This window comes from Euleptes europaea, chromosome 5 (assembly GCF_029931775.1).
Source record: "Euleptes europaea isolate rEulEur1 chromosome 5, rEulEur1.hap1, whole genome shotgun sequence".
Lineage (NCBI taxonomy): Eukaryota > Metazoa > Chordata > Lepidosauria > Squamata > Sphaerodactylidae > Euleptes > Euleptes europaea.
This window is the reverse complement of record NC_079316.1, coordinates 10011672-10021474: the sequence shown is the minus strand read 5'-3', so window position 1 is coordinate 10021474 and position 9803 is coordinate 10011672. Positions and strand designations below refer to the sequence as shown.

The following is a 9803-nucleotide window of genomic DNA, read 5'->3' as shown; positions in this document are numbered from 1 at the left end:
TTTTTGTTTGATTAAGAGAAAAGTCTTTGACTCTGTTTTATTGTGTGCTTGACCTGATTCTCTCTAACCACAATCACGATTCATTGGGCCTGGATTAAACCCAACAGGAACTCACTGTCACCCTGGAAAGTTCCATGGATACTGTCCGGTGATTGGTTGAGGAGGTCAGGAGGTTATGGCCAGTGTTTTCCTATGAGTATAGTTAGAGAGAAGAATCCTTATCCCCTTACTCTGTATCCCTCCTTGCTATAGGGAAACCAGCACAAAGTTCGCTAGTCTAACAAGCTGTTCTGCAGCCAGTACAAGTATCCTACCCACATGGGCTTGGGAATCTGCAAGCAGCGCTCAGATCGCTGTCCCAAACAAGGGGGTGGGGGACACCAGCACAAACTTCCTCTAGTCTAGCAAGCTGCAGTACCTTACCCATGTGGACTTGGGAGCTTGCAAGTGGCTCAGCCCCGATATCCTGCCCAGCAGCCAAGCTACTAAACAGCTGATCATCCGGAAGGCTTTCCAGCAGGCAGGGAAGGAAGGAGGGCAGCCCAGGCGCTTTTCTTTATTCTTCTCCCAGCTTTCAGGACAGGCTTCTTTTAATAACTGTGACTCTCTCCCTCGGCCCCATAAGCAAAGTTTGCCCTCCCCTTCCACACAAACAGAACCTCAACTCTGGCGGAAAAGGACGGTAAGTGTAATCATTCTGGAGGCTTCTTCCTCTGCAGAGGCAAAAAACTGTAGCCCAAAGGGGGGAGTGGGGGCTGGCTCAGCTCGGCGGGCCGGATCACAGCGTTCAAAGGACTGAATCCGGCCCACTGGCTGTACCTTCGACACCCCTGAACTAGGCTACTGTTTTCTTCCACAGTGTGGCGTGTCGTAATTACAGATAGATGTTCCCCAAGAAAGTCCACAGCTGATTCTTCTCAACAGGTAAATTTCCGACATCTCTTTTTGCCATCCACTTCACCACTTTTAACGATACACCACAAGCCGAGAAGATGCTTTTCAAGAGTTTATTCAACAATCAGGTACAGTGGCCTGCAGATACAATGAGCAACTTTATAACTACATACAGTGCCAGAATTCTAGACAGAGTTTATGCATATGCAGCAAACTAGGAAAAACAGTATTTCTTAGCTGATAGGGACTGAGATAGCAATCAGTAGGCTAGATCTGCCTGAATTCCCTATTTGTATAGAAACTCCAGAACAGTGAATTGAGCAAATTATAGTAGAATATTGCATGAAATTTAAATGAATAAAGGAGAAATGGATATGAAGAAATAAGCTGCTCTAATTGTTACCTTAATACCTTAATTGTTAGGGGTCATGATTCACTGTAGCGGGGAACAGCACAGAGCTTATAATGGTGAGGAGCCATTGTGAAGCCTAGTACAGGCTCTGTGTTGACTTCTTTGACTCCTTCTGGCAGCTTGAAGGTGAATGCTCTCAGCAGGCTGGTGAAGAAGAGAAAGAGCTCGATCTTTGCCATGACTTTCCCCGGACACACACGGGCTCCTGAGAAAGGAAATAAAGCAAAGTTGGCAAATGAGTAATAGCTATTTAACATGTTCTCCAGTGTTTATTCCCTTAGTCAGCAGCTTGTGGGAGAAAGGAATTCTCAGTTTCTGTGAAGGTAGCCAATAGTCATAGTTAAAAATATTGTCGAAGGCTTTCACAGTCAGAGTTCATTCATAAGTTCATTCAGAGTCATAGTTAACATTCATAAGTTTAGACATTTGTGAGTACCTGCACCATAGAGTAAAAATTCTTCTCTATCCACAAATTTTCCATCCTTGTCCAAAAAATGATTTGGGTTGAATTTATGAGGGGTCTCCCATAGCTTGGGATCATAAAGAACTGAGTGTATATCTGGAACAACTGTGGAACCCTGCAAAGAAAAGACCAGTTGATTTTCATTGTATCCACATTAGCACCTTTCACTTTCTTTCCTCGCTGCCTCAGTGCTGACCTTCTTGGAGTTCCAAAGATCCTCCTGGAACTCAGAACCCACTTCTTTATAAATACCAATAAACATGAGAAGAGCCCTTCTGGATCAGACCAGTGGTCCATCTAGTCCAGGATCCTGTTTCACACAGTGGCCAACCAGTTGCCCTGGAGGGAGAACAGGATGTAGAGGCCAGATCTGAAAGTGCTTATTGCGTTAAAACATGTCAGTTTTCATATACTGCTTTTGGCCTTATTTTCTTGGCTGCCAAGGCAAACAATGACACACTGTATGAAACTCTGATTGTGTGAGAGAGTTTAAACCCTTCAACAATGCAATAAATTTGGTTCTAGTCTCTGTGTAAATAGTGCAGGACTAGAGATGTGAAAGCCCAGGGGGGGAAAACCCAGAAAAATTCAAGGAAAAAATATCCCCCCCCCCCGTTTTCCCCCCCTAAGGCCCTTTTTAATTTTTTTCCAATGGAAAAATTGGACATTTGGGGAAGTGATGAAAAAACACCTATGGAATATTTTCTCTTTTAGGATGAGTGAAATACTTTTAAAGACGAGCTCAGAAGGAGGTGGGGCAGAAACTACACCAAAACCTCAGAGGAAAACTCTAAATGTTTCGTTGGGAACTGAGCTCTCTCTAACCAGATAGCAAAAATTAAGGTCCTTGTGCTAAGATAGCAAAGGGTGCATCAGCTTCCAGTTTACTCTCAAGTATTGGATACAATTGCAATTTTGCAATTTATAACTTTTAAATTCCATAAATACATCAAATATTGCAATTTTATATACTAAATTATAAATGATGTATTTTACGTTGTTAATTAGTTAAGGTTTGGTAGGACAATAAGTATTCCATATGTTTCAGCCCCCCGCCCCCGCCCCGAAATTTCTATTTTTTTCCTGGGAAAAAAGAGGCTTCTCCCCACATGGCTTCAAAATTTCCAGAAATTTTACATCTCTAAGCAGGACAGAATGTAATGAGGCAAACCCTCCAGAACTGAAGCGCTGCAAATTCATAAGCATGAAGCAAATGGTTTTGGGGAGTAATGACTGTCAAGCAAAGCTGCTTGCATGGTGTGGAACGGAATACATGTAAAGAGTATTCTTGAAAATATGAAGGGTCATGTTAGACAGATAGGAGGCTCTCACATGGTCCCCTTTAACCCATTTCAACAAGAAGGAAAATTTTGATCTGGAGATTGATCATCCAGTATGGATTAGCAGTGGAGAATATCATAACAAGCTACCCAGAAAGAAAAAAAAACAATGCCAATTTCACATATACACTGATGGGATCTGTGCTGGCAGCAACAGACCAAGAAAGGGATCTTGGGGTGGTAGTGGATAGCTCAATGAAGATGTCAACCCAGTGTGCAGCTGCTGTAAAAAAGGCAAATTCCATGCTGGCCATTAGACAAGAAGTAGTGAATAAAGTTGCTGCTATCCATAGCTACTAGTCAAATGGATACTAGTCGTGCATACCCATTCTCTCCAATATCAGAAGAACATGCCTATTATATTAGGTGCCATGGAACACCAGCAGGATAATGCTGCTGCAGTTGTCTGTTTGTGGGCTTCCTAGAGGCACCTGATCGGCCACTGTGTGAACAGACTGATGGACTTGGTGGGCCTCGGTCAGATCCAGCATGGCTTTTCTTATGTAAACTACTTTGGTGGATGATGAAGTAATCCCTCTACAGTGCGCTATTTGTTCTAGGAAGGCTTGCTATTTGGGAAGTGCTTCACAATTTATTATTAAGCCAATGTTAGACTCCCCCCCTCCCCCCAGACAAAACATAAGAACATAAGAAAGGCCATGCTGGATCAGACCAAGGCCCATCAAGTCCAGCAGTCTCTTCACACAGTGGCCAACCAGGTACCTCTAGGAAGCCACCAACAAGACGAGTGCAGCAGCACCATCCTGCCTGTGTTCCTCCACACCCAAAATAATAGGCATGCTCCTCTGATACTAGAGAGAATAGGTATGCAGCATGACTAATATCCATTCTAACTAACAGCCATGAATATCCCTCTCCTCCATGAATATGTCCACTCCCCTCTTAAAGCCCTCCAAGCTGGCAGCCATCACCACATCCTGGGGCAGGGAATTCCACAATTTAACTATGCGTTGTGTGAAAAAATACTTCCTTTTATCTGTTTTGAATCTCTCACTCTCCAGCTTTAGCAGATGACCCTGTGCTCTAGTATTATGGGAGAGGAAGAAAAACTTCTCCCTGTCCACTCTCTCCAAACCATGCATAATTTTATAGACCTCTATCATATCAGGATCGAACGCACGTTCGGCGAAACACATTCATTCGATCCTGCCTGAATCCTGGCTTGAAACAGGGAATAAAGGAGGCTAAAGCGATCATGCATTTTTGCCCCCCCATCTTCTAGTTTGTGTCCAGGTTCAACATAAGGTGCTGATTTCGACCACTGAAGCCCTAAACAATGCAGGCCCTAAGTATCTCAAGGACTGCCTCCACCCATATCAACCGACTGGAGTCTTGATGTTGACTCAGGGGGCCTTCCTCTGACAACTAGAACTTGAGGGAATGGCTTTTTTTTTTTTTTAGCTGTTGCCCCCTTACTCTGAAACTCCCTCCTGCAGGAGTTGAGAATGGCTACTTCCCTGAAGGCCTTCCAGATGCCCTTTCTGGAGGGCTTTTAAAAGCTGTATCAATAAGAAATGGGCTGGCAGAGGAAGTGGCACAACAAATATACTGAACTTCATTGATTTCTGTGGTACTGAGGAGGTTCTTCAAGATGAATTTCTACAGGGATATGTTCTTTAAAATGCCCCGTCGAATAGTCTTGGGATACAGAATTGTAGTGATCATTTTCTATACCTTAGGAATGAGAGAACCAAGAATGTTCACATCCTCTCCACATTGTCTAGGGTGCCCAGCTAATATGAAACATTTGAAACGCATGCCTTCATGAATCACAGCAAAGGTATAAGGCAATTCCTTCCGATCTTCATAGCCAATCGACTGAGAGGAACCAAAAGCTTCTTCTATCTCTTTCTGGACTTTCTCTGGGGAAAAGGATGGAAAACGTAAGATCTATTTTGCCCAGTTCATTTGTCTGTGGAAAGTCAAGCAATCATTTGAAGTTATTTATTATATGTAAAATTGTTCCCCTGTGCTGAGTCCAGATTTGAATTGGGCTCCCAGAGCCTTGTAAATGGCGTTCCCACCGGGAACTCACAGCTGCAATATGGCTACAAATTTCCCATGTCAGACCTGCGTACTTTGTAATGTGTAGTTTTCTTCAAGCTGTTGGTTGTGGCTCCCTGTTTTAGATTATAAGGTTTTGTGTGCTCTTGGTACTGCTTGATACTGTTCAACATCAGCTACACCAAAAGACTCAGTGTGATGTGGTGGGTAGAGTTTCAGACTGGGATACCCGGATTTCAATCCCTAGTCCACCATGGGAACTCACTGTGTGACCTTGGGCCAGTCACACCCTCAGCCCACTCTTCCTCACAGGGTTTTTTTGAGACTAAAATGGAGGAGAGGAGAATCATATAAGCTGCTCTGGGTCCCTAGTGTGGGGAAATGTGGGGTGTGAATGAAATGAAGACATAATAAATAGAGAAAGATGGGGGACAGATAAAACATTGGTGGGTTGGTGAATGAGAAGTGGAGAAGCAGGGTAAGGTGAGGATATGGGGGCTGCCATGAGGAAGGAAAGAGGAAATAACATCTGGAGGGGGATACAGGGAAAATGAGATGCCCCCCGAGTCATTGCCGGTTGTTCACTCGGCTTGCTCCCTCTCAGCAGCCAGCCCCACACAGAGTTTTTTCTAGCAAGAGTATGCCTGGGGGCGGAAGGAGGGAAAGATGAAGATGGGGTAAGATAGAGGTAGTTTGGGTGGTGGATGGGAAGGAGAGAAGAAAGCAAGAAAAAAGGGGAGATTATATGGGCTGGTAAGGAAGGAAAAGAAGAAATAGTGGGAGACTGGGAAATGAGATGCCCCCCACAAGTCCTTGCAGGTCTCCCAGTTGTGGACACCTATGTTTTTCGGTCAAAGCTTGTAAGTCAAATGTGTTTGGCAGTCACAATTTGTCCCTTAGATTAAATGTCTGGTGCTATTTTGTCCCTTCCTTCCAAACAACAACCTTGAAACATTAACACTTAAATCCTCCAACATATGGGATTCTTTTACAGCCCTAGGACTTTCCCTTCCCATTAATTCCTTGTGATTCAGTTACCCATGTCTGCCATAGTGGTTTTTTTTTTGATGGGGAGATGTAAAAGACTGAATCAAATTGGGGCACTTTTCTTTTTTAGATTGAATTTCACAGCTTCAAGTTTTCAAGACCCAATTTTCTTTTTTCCACTGCAGAAACAGCAGTGTGACTCTTGAAACCCCAAAGCTCTGAAATTCAGCCCTAAAGAGCAGCAGCCTTATGAGGTAGAGATTGGCGAGCATGAAAGACCCCCAAACCTCTATTTGGTCAGGATGACACACCTCCTTATTTGCGTGTATGTGTGGGTGTGTTTGTGTGGGTGTATAGGGCCATCAAATCGTAGCCGATTTATGGCAATCCCATAGGGTTTTCAAGGCAAGTGATGAAGGAGAAGTGCTTTGCCATTGCCTTCCTCTGCAAAGTCTTCCTTGGTGCTCTCCCATCCACGTACCAACTCTACTTAGCTTCTCTGATCTGATGAGATATCCTATTCCACACTCCCTCCTGTCCCATACCACTAGATATTAGTCAGGATTAGGGGTGTGCAATAAACAAAAAGGTAAAATTCAGATTTGGATCTAATGGACCTGAAAATTTTCGGGAATCATGTATATTTCCAAACCATATCAGAACTAATCCAGGATTCCCGAAAAATATTGGATCCATTAGACCTGAATCCAAATTGTACTCCCCTCCCCCTATCCCTCCTCCCCTCACTTATCTCGAGTCAAGTGGTGGCGGTGGCCACCTCTGAGTTCCACGTGGAGTCTGGAGGCAGTGGCAATCAGGCAAGGGAGGGGGAGAGGGGAGGGGAAGAGGGGATTCCCCCAAGTCTTTTTTTTTCACATGGAAGCTGGGCTGGAGTGGCCGAGATCATGTGGAAAATTTTGGCATGATTTGGGACCTGCTTTTCAGCGCCTGTTAAATACATTTTTTTGGGGGGGAGAACCCTCCCCCAAATACTGATAAAGTATTGCTCAGGTTGTTTTTCAGTTTAGCCTTGCTGAATGCACACCCCTAGTCAGGATATCACTTTAGGCCATTTGCTCAAGCCCCCTTTCACACAAAGGAGAAACACTGCAATAATAGCAAGCAGTCCAGAAATGCTCCAATGGCATGAAGGATCCTAAAGTTCCCCTCATGGTAGCCCATAAATTGCCCCAATAGCTTGCTCCTTAGCAGCTTGATAATTTGCGCCCTGTAGTGACATTCCTATGTAGGGCTGAATTTCAGGAATATTTGAAGAGCAAGCTGAAACCAATTTGTAATATTTTGTTGTCAATACCCATCTGAAGCTATTTCTACTAGTAAAGAGGGTTCATCATCGTGGCCTCCGTGCAGTCCCACATGGGTACTGTGAGTGCGCAGGCCAGCCGCGGATCTTTCTGACAAGCTTCTGGAAGGTCTGTGCTAGGAGCGCGGACTCCCCGCCTCCGTCATGCGTCCGAGCCAACGTCTCTTCCCGCCCAGTTGAATTCCAAGTGGGCAACTTGCAACTGTTATCAGCTTGCAAGTTCTTGTGATGGATCCAGATATGATCTTAGGCCTTTTAATCAGGCGTTCATGCCAATCATGAAAGAAGAAAAGACAGCCACCAACAAAAGGTCAACAGATTTTTTTCACAGGAAAAAATGAGTTTGTAAATTAACCACCATGAAAAGAATGCTATCTCCAGAACATGGACTTCTGAGAACAAGAATACTCCAGGAGGCACAGCATTTTGAGAATAGTGGAGAGTATGTTAAAGTGAAAAGGAAGGGGAGGTAGGAATCTGTTCAGTTCCCGAGGAGCTTATAGAAAACTGGAAGGGGAGATCTGGATATGTATGGGGAAATTTCCAAACCATTTCTCCTCCACTGATTCTTTACAGACCCCCCCCCCCACCAGCTTGTTATTAACATAGTAATCATCCTCTTGCTATGAACTCATTCAAGAATTACAAAGAATAGAGTGACTTTTGTTCACATTGCATAGTTGTTGCTCACCTTGGATATCTTGATGAATCACCATGAGGAGCACCAGCCACTGAAGAGCAGTGGCAGTCGTTTCTGTCCCACCAGTAAAGATGTCCGAAATACATTGAAACATGTTGCCATCATCATATGTTGAAGTGGGGTCATTCTTGCTCTGTTACGGACAACAGGAAAATGCTGGGTTGAGGAAATGTATGCAAATATTACGCAAGGGCTAGAGAATCCTGTTGGTGGTCCTGGAGACGTTCCTCTTTAGTCCTAAAAGGAGTATAATAATGGTTCAGGTGAGCTGAATTCACAAAGGGGATACTTACTTTCTCCATCTGAAGCAGATAGTAATCAATGAAATCCCGTGGCTCCTGCAGGGCCTGGTGAGCCCTGTGCTCTTCTGTCTCTTTCCTTACATGGGAAAGCACAACATCCACAGAGGCGAATGCCTTCTTGTATGGCCACGTGATATGTTTCATGAGCCATGGGAACATTTCATACATCTGCAGGAAAAACAAAAGCAAATACTGCAGCAGTCATCTAGAGGAAGAAAACACCCTAGGACAGAGTCTCCATCCATCCATCCATCCATCCACCCATCCATGCCAGGGCCTCAAGAATCCTGCACAATTCAGCCACTTGGAGGTTAGAGATAGCAATGGCTGCACAATCCTTGCATGGCCAGCAGGGAGCAGCAAAGCCCTCTAGCTGACCAAGGCAGACGGAAGATCCTCTCAACTCAGAACTTTGTACAAGTGTATGCATGCAGTCTGTTTCAAGTGACAGGAATTCACTTCTTGAAACATAGAAGTATCACATAGGGAGGAGGAGGAGCTAGATGATGAGGCAGAGGAGCCAGTGCATGCTCAGCCCATATCTTGATTTTCTCAGGGAGATCTTTCCTGTTTAACTACCAAATCAATAAGAGCGCTCAAGCTCTTGGGTCCCCAGTTGTTACACTAGCACCCTTATAGTAGAAAGGGCCACTGAAGGCACTCCCACTCACTTTTAGACCCAGACAACAGATGCCAAAAGGCCAGAGGAAGAAATAGTAGGAATCTGAATCTGAGTCTCTGTCAGGAACAGGCCATGACGAGGTTTTGTGGTTGTGCTTCCAGGTGCTGTTCTGCTGTTTTGTCCAAGGCCAGTCCTAGCTCCGTGTTTAGTCTTCATAGATTCCCATACTGTGGGAATTGCCAAGTACTCCTTCCTGCCTGTGGGAGGGGGGGGGTTGCCGGGTAACCAGTTATCTCCTTTGCTCTCCCATATATGCTGTGTGCCTTGCTTTCGACCCTTACTAGTGTCCTTCTGAATATGACTTCTGAAACCTGTCGATTCTAACCAATAAAACTACTTTTGTGGATTTGCTGTCTGCTGGAATCTGTTTATGGGTTCGTCTCAGGGCTAGAACTCACATTAGTACACTAGTCCTATCCTTACTTGTTAACCTTGGCTGGAGCCCTGGCAGGTTCGTCTGGACACTCGTCTCCTTGGTTTGGGGCGCAGGACAAGCTCCCCGAGGATCCCGATTTTCTGCGTGCCATCTGGGAGGAGGCGCAGCAGACTGATGCAGAGGCCACCCGGCTGGTTGGGCTGGTGATTGATCAGTGGTGTCGCCTGGCAGGGTCGACCCCCTGGAGGACTCGGGACACTGATCTACGTGTCCACAACGACCTTTTGGGACTAGATAC

At 44.9% G+C, this 9803-nt stretch overlaps 1 protein-coding gene across 1 annotated transcript in view; it reads right to left on the bottom strand.

Moving 5' to 3' along the window:
- Positions 1-1315: 1315 nt before the first annotated feature.
- The window catches only part of LOC130477901 (cytochrome P450 2J2-like), a 34994-nt gene continuing 26506 nt past the window's right edge, over positions 1316-9803 (bottom strand). Inside the window, exons 5-9 of the mRNA XM_056849982.1 lie at positions 8439-8615; positions 8137-8278; positions 4805-4992; positions 1743-1884; positions 1316-1511 (exon numbers count right to left, since the gene is read on the bottom strand). Coding sequence (XP_056705960.1) covers positions 1321-1511; positions 1743-1884; positions 4805-4992; positions 8137-8278; positions 8439-8615 — 840 coding nt within the window. The 3' untranslated portion in view covers positions 1316-1320. The remainder of the gene's footprint in view (positions 1512-1742; positions 1885-4804; positions 4993-8136; positions 8279-8438; positions 8616-9803) is intronic.